A 14,759-nucleotide genomic window follows, 5' to 3' on the forward strand; every position below is an offset into this window, starting at 1 on the left:
CTAGTTGGACATATTATATTATCACTCATGCAATATGTGATAGTACCAGCCCTCCCTCGTGTGCCACTGTTCCTATTCGAAGCATAGAGCTGGCGTGCCCGGGGGGGGGCAGATAGGACGCAGAGGGTGCTCCCACCTCAAGCTCATTGCCCCTTGACCAACCACCGACCCAGACCCCGCTCACCCGGTTCCTGAGATACCCAGAGGGTCGGATTAAAAGAGGCCCGAATAGTTTACACTCCATACAAAGGTGAGTGAACTCCACATCTGCAGTCTCCTCAAGTGTGAGGGAGGCTCTCGGATTGGTTAGCATTTCCTCAATATTGATGTTAGGCAGATACCGCCTAGATTCATCCATCACTCACACTTGTGCAGCGCCTAGCATAGCACACGGTGGGTAGTGCTGGAGATGTTGTTCCATCCAGCCAGGTTGTCCGTGCTTGCTTCTCACACATGGAACACTCTCCCAATTGAAAGAAGATCCTCAGTGAACTACAAGAGTTTTAGAAAAAATTGAAAACTTGACTTTTCGAACAGACCTTCGTAAAATCGATAAGCGGAGACCTCTTCCCACCTCGGCGCCAAGAGTACTTTTTGGTGGACGTGCACTCAATAAGTGAACATTAACATAACATTGTAGCCCCACTACTGCTCACCATGGCATATCTCAAAGAGCAGCGCCCTACCGTTTGGCTGGTCAGCAGATCCCAACACTAAAACACAAAAATATAAATCTACCAGGACAATGTCTAAGAGCCAAGAGTACACCTTCCATGTTAACCCCCATCTCTGTTCTGAACATTGCAAACCTCATGCAACGCTCTGCATGTGCGTAGAAGTGCCTAGAATACAACTATACTCCACGACGAGCTCAGCTTGTGATCCCCCCCAGGTCATGATTCTAAGCGCTACGCCATGCCTCAACGGCTCCATCAAGCACCATCTTGAGATGTTCGTGGTGGGGCAGTATCCGTAGCATCGGTCTCCCGGATGTGGTTGGAGTGCATATACAGACCAGCCCTTGTATACTAGACATTGTATGTCCATATACAGCACTATACCTTTAGAATAATGCCATTGTAGGATCATGGGCAGGACAGTAAGTAGAGATTAACAGCGATGCCTGAGCATGGCACGGTCAGCCATGGAAGCTGTGCGCACAGTACCTACAGAACCAAGCATTATAGCATCACATGCAGCATGATACCTGGAGAGTGATGATAATGTAGCAATGTACATAGCATGATATCTGTAGAGTAGCAACAGTGTCGGTGAGGGACAGGGGGATGAGCAGCCAGAACAGGGATGGGCTAACACACCTGTACATGTCTAATGTTCACTTTCTTTCTCACTTTTGAAGTAAATAAAAGATTGGTCTCTGTGCTTCACCAGCCCTTGGCCTCTCCTTGGAGAAATGACATGTACTGGGTGATGGAATACATCATGCTCTATGCCCATTCAATCATTGCCCTCTTTGGAGTGATCATATGTTCATAACAGTGCAGCACTTTGCACATTCTATCCTTGGCATTGTTACGGTTATCATGCATATGGAATACTACAGCTCAGTATCTTTATCACCATAATATCACTCACTTAACTTCGTCAGATCACCCCCATTGTTCCCACCAAAATCTGTTTACCTAATCCTGCAATGTCCTTTAACACATCTTTTTTTTTAAATAAAATTCATATTTGAATTGAAACAATAAATCTACAACTCCATGAATTTCAAAGATTTAAATAGGTTTAGCGCCTAAAAGCAATAAGTGCCACTCACAGTTATCTGGTCGTGCAAGACTGGGTGAAAGTCCAAGCCCAGGCCGACTTTGATAGAGAACAGTCCGAATACAGGGACTAGGGTATTCAAATGGAAAAAGTTACCTTCCTGCTTGGAGAGTCCAGTTCATGGTGGAAGAGGCCTGAAAAGCAGGCCGGGCGTCGCGGACAGTTGTCGCTGTAGCGTGAAGATCCTGTCGGGTGTCAAAGACAGTCCTTGCTGGAGCTTTGCATTGGTGGTTACTGCAGGCTGTCGATGCCATTGTGTGAAGTGCATCTCTCGCATTGCCGGTCGTTGCTGGCGTTCGCTGTTGCGCGAAGAGTCAGGCTCACCGGAGCTTCACGTTGCCATGGGTGGCAAAATCATGGTGCGAACAGGCCAGTTTGCCGTTGCAAACAGTCCAAATGTAGGAAACGTGGTTACAGGTTGAGGGAGTGAAACCCTTCTCAAGCAGCAGCCACGATTTTGTCAGGGTGAAGTCACAAGAAAACCCCAAATTAACTTATGGTAAACCCTCCGGTAGATTGGTAGAAAAGCAGTCAGACTTAACTTAGAGGAAATGTGTATAGTATTTAGGAGCACTTCAAACAGTAATAAGGTTAAAACACAACAAGAAAATATCACACCAATTAAAAGATATAGTGTAAAATCTTACAAATTATTTGAGACCAAAACAACAAAAATCCAACTGGTAGCACCGGAGATATGCAGTTTTAAAAATGTAGGTAAGTATAGTGCCAAAAAGCACTACACTATTACCAACATACGTGTGATAGTGTAAGACTACGAGTATTGATGAATTCGGTTACGTAGTACGATTGTTATTGATATTGTCATACTTTCAGCAGCGTGTGGTTAACCCTTGATAATATCACGTTTATCTCCTATGAACAGGCCTGCGATCACTTTACATTAGGACAGGGTCACTACCTACACTACACTGGGCTGATGCAAACCGCAAGAATAACCTTGCCCACGTACCCTAACATTCTGCAAACGACCCACACATCGGACATGTGGTTCTGGGAGCAGGTTGATCTCGCTACTGTGTAAAGCCATGAGGACGGACTCGACTGGCCTCGGGCAAGAGCTGCTTCGGATGAGGGCCTGGGTGGACAAATAGATGACAAGACATGGGCAGCCATAGACACACTTACACACACAGTATCCTGCAACGCATGCAACGCGCGATTCAAACTGATTTGTTACAACTTTTTGCACCGCACCTGTCTTACACTGCTGAGGCTACAGCGCATCTCCCAGACCCAAAGTGACACGTGCCCCAAATGTGATGCAGAAATGCCAGGTTTTTTACATTTAGCATGGGGATGTCCTGGGCTCCAGCAGTTTTGACCTCAGGTTGTGGCGAAGGTGCGCGAAAGTACAGGTCTCCACATTCTGGAGGAGCCATTACAATGCCTGTTGGGCCACGTTAAAAAACTCAGCGAAAAATGGCATACAAGTTGCTAAAACTGATGTTAGTGTTAGCTAAGCGTAGAACTGCCATCACCTGGATGGGGCAGAGATGCCCAGACATAACAGCATAGCTTAGAGATGTGCGAGAGTGGACGTTAGCAGAAGAAGCCCATATGAAATTAAATTGTAGGGACGATAAGTTGCAGGCAGATCTGTCTGTCTGACTGACGGGAACTGTGTAACTCTGCCCTGAACTCCGACACTGTCAGAGATGACCAGTATGAGTGTAAAGCGAATGGGGATACATCTGGGGGGGATAACAATGTGAACGGAGAGTAGTAAATATGTGTATGATAGCTGTAAAACACCCCCTGATTCCATTTTACAAATGCAATGTTTACATTACCTTATTGTCACCTGTATTTTCTATGCGAGAGGCCGACGTCTGTGGTGTTCTAGACACTGTGCATAAGATACTTCTACCTCAATGATTGCTGCAATGTTTGATAAAAACCAAAAATTTAAATAAAAATTAAAAAAAACTTCGATAATATCAGATATTTTTGGGTAGTGGTGAACATGCATTTTTACTAACCCATGTGTGTTAGTGGAATATTTTGGGTATTGACGCACGTAGTGAAATTCTATCAACTTAACATAGTCTGTCACATCTTTGCACATTGGTTCACAAGGTGTGACATACTGGTCCCCACTACCATGCATTGCTAAATTATTTGCTTTTATGTTTTTAGTTTCCCCTGATGAAGGGTCATGTCGACCCGAAATGCATTGGGCTTTTGAGTTTTGAATGATGGAGCCTACTGAAGTCATGAACGTATCGGAGAACATAATGTTCCAATCGAATTGATTTTAATTTCTCAAGTATTAAAGATTTGCATGTGCAGAATTTGATGATCAGCTAGTTTATTTAGAATTAAATGGATTGAGTCTGTGGGTCTACTTGTGACTGTACGTCTTGGGACTGGTCAGCAGTTTCTGCTACCAGCATCACCAAAAAGCACAAATCGGCACTCGCGGTTATCTTGTTGTGCGACACCGGGTGAAAGTCACAAGTTCAGGCCAACCGCAGTAGAGCGCAGGCCGGATAGAGGGACTAGGTTAATATGGCTGAAAGAGTTTTCTTCAAAAGTACAGCACGAAGAGTTCCGTTCATGGTGAAGAAGGCTGCAAGGAGCAGGCAGAGCATTGCAGATGGTCGTCAGTGTAGCACGAATAGCATGCCTGGCATCGCAGATGGTCATTGCTCTAGCACGAAGATCCTGTTGGGCATAGTGGACAGTAATGACTGGAGCTTCACGTTGGCAGTCACATCAGGCTGTCTATGTTGTAGCGTGAAGTGCAGATCTCGTGTTGCCAGTCGGCACTGGTTGTCGCTGTGGTATGAAGAGTTGGGTTCACAGAACCTTTGATTTTGCAGGCTGCATTATCTTGGTGCGAACAGACCTGTTTGCAGTCAAAAAGAGGGCTAACCGGTAGGATTTCTCCTTTTCTTGGGGAGGGAACTCAACTGATGCCACACCAAGGATCCAGGACGTGAGGTGCAACCCTTGAGGATCAGGAACTCACTTCAGCATAGGCCAAGCAGTGTTCAGGAAGGTCCAGGCAGCAGGTCATCTGGGCAGATGCAAGGAGGCCTCTCGACTGGAGCTTGTTATGTGCCTCTAGCTCAAAACAGGAGGTGAATCAGCTGAATCAGCTTGGAGTAACTTCGCTTGGGATGAAGGGTGCAGATCCAGTCTTCCTTCTCAGCAATCCTGTCAACACCCATTCCCTCTACTGTGTAGCTGTCTGGTAGGAATACACAAATGCCAATTACACCTAGTCATGCTACCCAGGAAACAGGCTGTAGGCACCAAAAGGTTAGGACAAGAAAATGCCAACTTTCTAATTGTGAGTTAAAATCTGCCTTTTCAATTAAAGAGGATTTTAAATTAAAATTCCTTTAAGACCAAACATGATATTTCTACCTGTCACCAAACAAAAGTTATCACTTATTCAATGTAATAAGGTAACACAATGTTGTCCTATGGGAGCGGTAGGCCTCACAGTAGTGAGAAACCCTTTTATTGAGTTTTTTACTACCAGGACATGGAAAACTTAAAAGTACATGTCCAATGTTTTAAATACACTGCACCCTTCCCTATGGGCTGCTTAGGACCTACGTTAGGAGTGACTTACATATATGAAAAAGGGAGGGTTTGGCCTGGCAAAAGATGTATTTTACCAGGTTGAATTGGAAGCTTACAACTACAAACAGGGTGCAGTGGCAGGCCTGAGACATGTCATAAAATGCTAATTTAGTGGGTGGCACAACAAATGCTGCAAGCCCACTAATGGCATTTAATTTTCAGGCCCTTGATATATGTTGTACCATGTTATCAGGGACTATTCAGCAAATATATGTGTCAATCAGATGTAGGCCAATTGTACCATGTTATATGGAGTGAGCACAAGCACTTTACACTAAGGTGCACAGAGTCGTAAAGCAAACAAAAACTGGATTCAGCAAACAGAAGGGATGAAGGAAAAGGTTTGGGGGAAGATCAGCCTAAAACAGACAGGTCTAACAAAGTAGAAAAATGCCACAACTGAAATGGATCAAACATATCCTTGCAATAAAAATTAAGTAAAACATTTAACAAAGTAGTGGGCAGCAATGTCATTATGCATCATGTATCATTGCTTTAAATTTCAGCATGGCTGCCACATTTAGAAGCAACATATTTGCCATGTTGGAATCGTAAAACCACTATACATGGGGAACAATACCATTCTAAGATGGCCACTCAGGAAACATCACACTGGCCAGCTATCTAACAATGTTACTATGCACAGCGAGGCTATGTCTGTTCTCACAGTCTGCAATACCCATGCTAATCTGCAGCGACACACAACATGCTCTGCATTCACCACTATGCATATCTCTCGCATCTCACCAAACATGTACAATAAAGACTGAACCAAAAACACCCTTTCAACCGTGCAGCCGAATGGCACCCAGGAAAGGAGCGCTTCATGACCTTGGAAACGTTATGAAGAGGTATATAAATGATGCAACATCATCACCGGAAAAGCCCTTTTGAACAGGCACAGGGTATGTAAAGCTCTGTATAAAAACTAATACAATACAACAGTGCATCATTTTCCCAATCCAAGATGGCCAACATGGTGATTCTATGCATGGCACCTATCTTGGATCAGTAAAACAATGATACAGTATGGACAGTACCATTCCAAAATGGAAGCCTGGCTTAGAAACAGTGGCTTCACGAAATGTGGAGTACTGAAAATGAAATGAGTGTCAGGCAAGCCTCCTGGGTACACTGTCTGCTGGAGACTCTAACCAAAAATTTAAAAAAGGAAAATGAGAGAAATGAAAGGGGATCTAGCAAAGGAGAAAATAGAAAAGTAAGGAACTTGCCCACGAGCCCTAGAGCACTCTTTCTGAGGCGGGTGTGAACCTGTATTCATGTGAAATGCCATTACTTGCAGGACAATAAAGCCAGTGGCTGCGGTACACTGATCTATCCACCCATGCTTTGTGCTGTCACACCTATGGGTATGCAGAGGGGGAAACTGCACTGAACCTATAGCCTACTGCAGAAATCTGTGGGATTCCGTGTAAGAACCTATCTGGTTACAGGCTTGAACCCAGTGCAATAACACTGAGTCCTTTCCAGTCTATTGGTTCTGACATATGCTTTCATTATAAGTGAGTCGGGCCTGCTGTCTGGTATAGGCACCACACCTGTGGAATCTGGCATACCTTTTTCCAATGAACCAATCAGGCCTCTAGCCTTTACCACTGGCATGTCGTCATAACCAACTCAGTCAGGCCTACTGTGTTGCACAAAGGTTTTCCCATAAGGCAATCATCAGACATATTGTCATAAAATGGCCAATGTGAACGCCATTGCAATGGGCACAGCAAAATAAACTCCTAGGAGGGCCGGACATGGGTTCTCCCTTGCAATGTTCAACCCATGCGTTCTTAAGCCAGATCAGTCAGTGGGAGCGGCTCATCATGACGGCTTCTATCATAACACGGAGCTCCTCAGCTACAGTAAGGCCATATGTCCTATCTGCTGACCAACGCGTAGAAATACCAATGGCCATTATCTTTATACATACATTTTCTTCATTTTCGCTATTGACATGTTGCGTTTTAATTGATATGAGCTATTTTTCAGGACACTGTTTATTACTGGATGATGTGTTTTTTCTGATTGTCTTTTTGCCTCTTTCGCACAGGTGTTGTTCGAGCTCGCGCGGTATCACGCCCCCTCCACCATTTTCCTGGATGAACTGGAGTCTGTGATGAGTCAGCGAGGCGCAGGCCCTGGGTAAGGAAGGACCTGATAAATGTGACAAAGCTGGTAATACCAGTTACTCCTTCTACTACCCATGTGTACTCGAGTGTGCATCACTGTTCGTACCCCACACTTTATTTATACCGTTTGTCAGATTAATATAGGAGGAAATAGCAAGTATTAAACACATTACATGATGCCCCGAATTCTTCACATTTTCAAGGCCACAAACAAACGACCCTCATAAGGTTAGAGGTCAAACACGGGTAACAAAGTGTATCTTTTGGTCCATTTGTCAGAATTTTTTTTGGGGGGGGGTAGGGGGGAGGCAGTAGTTTTATATACCATTTTTACGAAGCATTTTTTATGAGGGCATGTCGATCGATTTCCCTATTGCGTTTTGAAAATACAAAAAGGCTGCATTTTGAGAACGCAAGAGACTCACTTTTTATCCACAGCCTGCGATTTTCATAGTTGTGGAGGGGGCTGGATCAGACACAGTGGGCCTCCCCCTCATAACGTGTTCATGATCCATGTGGAAAGCTCAACTCCAGTGGCGTAACGGGAAGTAATATCCCCATCCCCCCCCCCACACACAGAATATGTAGGGGGCAATGAGTTTACCAAATCTCACGTATAATCATTGGGTTTGGGCTGAATGGGGCCCTCTGGCGACATGGTCGGCCCCTCAAGGGTTGGGGTCCTCGTGTGCAAAGGAGGCAGCAGGGGCCTGCGTTTGGCCCCTCCTGCACACTTTAGTGGACTCTGGTTTAAAGGCTTTTGAAATCCAGGGAAAATATTTGTGAAAAAAAATTGGAAACCCTAAATATTCCCTTATCCAACTACGTTTTTAAAAAGCCAGATAATTCCAACACTTTAGGTTTGGTAAGTGAGCGACAGATGTCATGACATGTCTGCAACAGCTCATGTACCCCATCAGGTCCATACATTAACAGTTGGTCTATGGTGCCCACACTTCACCGTACATGTATTTATTTACTAGACACCCAGTTATCCAGCACAGATGGTTGTGTCACGCAAACAGAAGAGGATGTGCCCTAATGGCTAGAGAGGTCGACCTCGAAGTTGGAGAACAAGGTTCAAGTCTCGACAGGGACGCTCACCTTCCTGTGATTCTGGACAAATCACTTAATCTCTCTATGCCTAACAAAATGAATGTGTCTGTCTGTAACGTAACTAGGGCTGTACTACGCAAAGTGCCCAGGGGCGCAATGGGCGCCTCCAGTATTACAGAAGGGCCTGCAGACGCTTGTGCAGCCCCTTCTGTAATACCGATAGCGCTGGTGCACATAAAGCGCCAGCGATATCTTCAGGGGACATTCCCTCATTTGCATGGAGGTGTGCCGCATGCAAATGAGGGATTCCCTTTGCCTCTGCGCATGAGCCCTATTACAGACGCGAGCGCAAAGGCAAAGAAGCTCTCAGGAGGTGTACTGACGGTGGTGCACTGTCAGTGCACCCCTGGAGAGCAGCCCTCTGGAGCACTTTGGTATTACAGAAGGGGCTGGAGTAGGGGGAAAAGGTGGTCCTATAGAACCCCCAGACATCTCCTTGCAGTCGGGTGCAGTCACTGACTGCACCCACCTGCAAGGGGATCTCTAATCCCCCTTCAAAGTGCAGGTGGGTTGGCCCATGGTCTGTGAAAACAAGGGGCCATTTTATAGAAGTGCCCTGGGGTGCAACAGGCATTTGGGCATTTTGGTATTACAGAAGGGGCCGCCGATGCTTGTGCGTCCCCTTCTTTAATACTGAAAGCGCTGGCGCACATAAAGCACCAGCACTTCATCAAGGGGGCGTTCCCTCATTTGCATGGCAGGTGCAGTCACTCACTGCACCCACCTGCAAAGGGATCTCTAATCCCCTTTCAATGTGCAGGCAGGTTGCCGTCTGCACTGTCAAAACATGGAGCGGCTTCAAAACAGCCGCTTCATTTTACACAGGCACTACCCTCTGGGCAGCGCCTTCCATGCAATAGGGGGCAGCACCTTCCATGTAATGGTGTTCCATGTTTCAAGGTGCGCCGGGTGCAAACAGGGATATTGTGCCCTTTACATAATAGGGCCCATGGAGCGGCTTTAAAGCAGCCGCTCCGTTTTACACATGAATGCGCTTCCCTCAGGGCAGCACGAGTTCGCAGCTGCCCTCAGGGCGGCACAATCATCATAATAAAGCACACTTTCCTTCATTGTGCTGGGCACACCTTTGTAAAGGTACGCCTAGCTCAATGAAGGGAAATGCGCTGCATGTATAATGGGGCCCCTGTTGTTCATGTAATGCGCTCTGATACCTTTGGGTCGAGATCGCAGTATATAAATCTCCCCCCCACCCAAAAAAAATGCGCACAGTAAGAACATCGTGGGCTTTGTGAAAAACGATTGCATTAATGTAACTAATCTGTACACTGTAACAACTGTGTGAACTGTAACACTGGCAAATGCACGGTCTTACAGATGCGTACACTTACACATGTGATCACTGACAAGAGTGCGTTTAGTATTTTGTGTGAGGTGTGCGAGCACTTTGTCTGCTGTGTGCATGTGTTTGCAAGTGCATGAGGCAACTACTCACGCATTACCATCCTGCGTGTGTTTTCGGTAACCAGTGTGAGTGTACAGTTACACAACAGTGTGCTCAGTAAACGTGTATTCTCATCCCCAGGGCAGTGGGTTGAAACTATTCTATATTGTGTCTGACTACTCATGAACGTCAATCAAACAAAATGCCAGGGGTAGCGGAAGTGACATCACATGCCATTTAACCCTAGTGACTTCACATTATTTGACCTTTGACTCGGTGATTTATTAGAAAGTGATGTCACACAATTATTGACCCTGGTGCAACTAACAAAACAGAAATTGATCAAAATAAATCTTACAATATGTGATTTGAAAAACAAAAAATTATATTAAAGTAGGTACAATTGTGCTGTAGCTTTTAGCCACATTCACTAGAATGTTGTCTTGATGTTCCAAGGGCTCAACCACAAAACATCAGCAGAAAAGAGCAGGAGAGCAGCCATCATAGGACAGGAGAACATCCATCCTAGACCAGGAGAACCTCCATCATAAACCAAGAGAATATCCATCATAGGCAATGAGAACATTCATCATAGACCAGGCGAACATCCGTACTAGGCCAGGAGAACATCCATCCTAGGCCAGGTCCATCCTAGGCCAGGAGAACATCCATCCTAGGCCAGGAGAACACCCATCCTAGGCCAGGAGAACACCCATCCTAGGCCAGGAGAACACCCATCCTAGGCCAGGAGAACACCCATCCTAGGCCAGGAGAACACCCATCCTAGGCCAGGAGAACACCCATCCTAGGCCAGGAGAACACCCATCCTAGGCCAGGAGAACATCCGTCATAGGCCAAGATAACATCCGTCCTAGGCCAAGATAACATCCGTCCTAGGCCAGGAGAACCGCCATCCTAGGCCAGGAGAACCGCCATCCTATGCCAAGAGAACATCCATCATAGGCCAGGAGAACATCCATCCTAGGCCAGGAGAACATCCATCCTAGGCCAAGATAACATCCGTCCTAGGCCAGGAGAACCGCCATCCTAGGCCAGGAGAACCACCATCCTAGGCCAGGAGAACCGCCATCCCATGCCAAGAGAACCGCCATCCTATGCCAAGAGAACATCCATCATAGGCCAGGAGAACATCCATCATAAACCAAGAGAATATCCATCATAGGCCATGAGAACATTCATCATAGACCAGGCGAACATCCGTACTAGGCCAGGAGAACATCCATCCTAGGCCAGGTCCATCCTAGGCCAGGAGAACATCCATCATAGGCCAGGAGAACATCCATCCTAGGAAGGGAGAACACCCATCCTAGGCCAGGAGAACACCTATGCTAGGCCAGGAGAACACCCATGCTAGGCCAGGAGAACACCCATGCTAGGCCAGGAGAACACCCATGCTAGGCCAGGAGAACACCCATGCTAGGCCAGGAGAACACCCATGCTAGGCCAGGAGAACACCCATCCTAGGCCAGGAGAACACCCATCCTAGGCCAGGAGAACACCCATCCTAGGCCAGGAGAACACCCGTCCTAGGCCAGGAGAACACCCGTCCTAGGCCAGGAGAACACCCGTCCTAGGCCAGGAGAACACCCGTCCTAGGCCAGGAGAACACCCGTCCTAGGCCAGGATAACATCCGTCCTAGGCCAGGATAACATCCGTCCTAGGCCAGGAGAACATCCATCATAGACCAGGAGAACATCCATCCTAGACCAGGAGAACATCCATCATAGACCAGGAAAACATCCATCATAGACCAGTAGAACATCCATCGTAGACCAGCTGCAGTGATTATTCTCTTAAACACAGCTTCAAACTCTCAGACACAGGCTCATACCCTGGATTCAGCCATAGTATGTCAGCCATAATTTGCTTATGCAATAGTGTCAAAGACCTGAGTACAGCTTTAAAAGCCTAGACAGAATCTCCATGTGTCTCAGTAGATACCCAGTATGCCTCTGCTGACTCATAATATAACCATTCATCAAAGCCTAACCCTGGTTGGTACATATGTATAAACTCTCCTTATAATAAGCACACAGAATGCATATAGTTAGCCCCCAAAGCAACTATACCCAGGGCAACTGGAATTATGCAATTGTGCAACCTCTGTGATTTTCGCATGGTTGTAGATTTGTCACATTTGCCACATAATCCATCATTTGCTGCATAATCTGCAGATTTAAAAAAAAAATCATTCTAGCTCACATATCTCAAAAGTTAGTAGAAAAAACCAGTGGCACGTGTTGCCATGCCACGGAAGGCCACCTGCAAAGGTTGACTAGTCACTTTCCTTACCTTATTGCTATATTTGGGTGTTAAACTGATGCTAAATAGAAACAACTAATACCAAGACAGTGTTAACAAGCTTAAGAACATCAAAATCTTCCGCATAAATCTGGCTTTTCTTACTGCATAATTTACATAACCCTGCCGCATAATTTAGCCCTCCCCGCCACATAATTTTAGTGTCCTTGAATATACCCATTAAAAAACACTGTCACTCTGCTCAATGTCAGATTATTGTTTCTTTCTCTGTCAAATCTGACTGCAAGCACAGGAAATCTGGGTGCCTAATCTGGGATAAGCGTTTTACCTTAATCGCTTATTTGTGTAGCATGGGCTTACCTTTGAATCCTAATTTTTTTTAAATAAAGTGATATTTTCAGGATAATTGCTTTATTCTATCTGGATATTAAACCTTCGGCATGGAGCGGGCCTTCCTGGACCTGCTTTGGACACCCATTACATACTTCAATTATGTTAGCCTTATACATAGTTCATGTCTCAAACGTAATTGTCTCTTGGAACTACATTAATAGGTGACAGCCAACAGAACACATTTTTGAAAATGTTAAACCTATGACACCATCTTGAGTGCAAGTAGACATTTCTCGCTGGAGTACAGCTAGTGCCCTAACACCTGTCTTCATTAAGTCATATCCCACCTGTGTGCTTGTTCTGGCTACATTTCTTCTGGCTATGGGACGGGAGCCAGTCACCTATGTGCATCCAGCCACCTATGTTAACGTGTCACTGAGTGTTTTATTAGTGTGTGTTTTTCTGCATGTTTGAGGAATGTGTTTGTTGTCCCTATGTTAGAATATATTTGGACATGTATGAGTTTTAGGAATACGTGGCAGGTTGTGTGTGTTAAGAATATGTGTATGACTGTGACCATCTTAGATATGAGAGCCTAACATGGTCTCAGTCATACACATAGTCTTGATACACACAACCTGGCACACACTCTTAAAACATACACACACACTAACCCATTCTAACAAATGGGTAAAACCAACACATTCCTCAAACACGCAGCCAAGCACACAAAACAAAAAGCACTCATTTAGACGCCCACAGTTCGACAGCTACTGAATGAGACACACAAACAAGGTCAATCTTTCTCTGGGGGTCACAAGCAGCCTGCTGGGGGTCACAATCTGCAGTTCAGGGGTCGCAGCTGCGACCCCTAAATGCCGTCCATATGACTATTGTTTGTGCATTTCGAAAGCTGTTTCCAGACAGCACAGTGCATCATTTCACCCTGTCTCCGATTGTAAAAAATCACAGTCCAGTGTTTATTGCCAGTCAAGGTTTTGCTGGGACCTCAGACATGTAATCAGAGTGCACGAGCATGTGCGGGTTTAATGCAGTCTCAAAGGGTTAATCTGCTGCTGTAAGGCTGGTCTAAGGATTATGTGGGGGCTTGATCTCTTGTGCTTCCACTTAAAAGATTTCACTGTGAGGCAACTTCAGGCTTGAGTGGATCAGGATTGGCCATATGTGTGAAATATCTTTAAGAATCCACTTGGGGTGAATTACAGAGGACAGCGCGGTGCCGTGTGCCATCTGACAGCTCAGCATCGAGTGGAGGGCCACACTGTGCTGTGAAAGCCAGGGTGAAACATAAGGGCTGGCCCTACAGAGATATGCAGCTAGTTACTCTACAACACAAGAGCCTTGTGAGTGTAAACTAGAGACGGGGAACAAACATATAAACAAGGGAAAGAAACAGTTATAGTAAGGTGAAATATCCCACTCTGGCCAACATTATCACAGAGGGCTGCAATGCAAGGGCTGGGCCTGCAGAGATATGCAGCTAGTTACCCTAGAACACAAGAGGCCTGGGAGTGTAAACTGGAGACGTGGAACAAACATAAAAACAAGGGAAAGAAACAGTTATAGTAAAGTGAAATAGACCACTCTGGCCAACATTATCACAGAGGGCTGCAATGCAAGGGCTGGGCCTGCAGAGATAGGCAGCTAGTTACCCTAGAACACAAGAGGCCTGGGAGTGTAAACTGGAGACGTGGAACAAGCATATAAACAAGGGAAAGGAACAGTTATAGTAAGGTGAAATACACCACTCTGGCCAACATTATCACAGAGGGCTGTAATACAAGGGCTGGCCATACAGAGATATGCAGCTAGTTACCTTAGAACACAAAAACCTTGTGAGTGTAAACTAGAGCTGCAGAACAAGCATAAAAACAAGGGAAAGAAACAGTTATAGTAAGGTGAAATATACCACTCTGGCCAACATTATCACAGAGGGCTGTAATACAAGGGCTGGGCCTAGAGAGATAGGCAGCTAGTTACCCTAGAACACAAGAGCCACATGAGTGTAAACTAGAGCTGCAGAACAAACATATAAACAAGGGAAAGGAACAGTTAT

At 45.6% G+C, this 14,759-nt stretch overlaps 1 protein-coding gene across 2 annotated transcripts in view; it reads left to right on the forward strand.

The window, feature by feature from the left end:
• KATNAL2 (katanin catalytic subunit A1 like 2) overlaps positions 1-14,759 on the forward strand; it is a 296,166-nt gene that overhangs the window by 187,358 nt on the left and 94,049 nt on the right. For both annotated transcript variants that reach the window (XM_085629413.1, XM_085629423.1), the window contains one exon: positions 7,469-7,560. In XM_085629413.1, the coding sequence (XP_085485539.1) occupies positions 7,469-7,560 (92 nt within the window). The remainder of the gene's footprint in view (positions 1-7,468; positions 7,561-14,759) is intronic.

Source organism: Triturus cristatus, chromosome 2_1 (genome assembly GCF_964204655.1).
Source record: "Triturus cristatus chromosome 2_1, aTriCri1.1, whole genome shotgun sequence".
Taxonomy (NCBI): domain Eukaryota; kingdom Metazoa; phylum Chordata; class Amphibia; order Caudata; family Salamandridae; genus Triturus; species Triturus cristatus.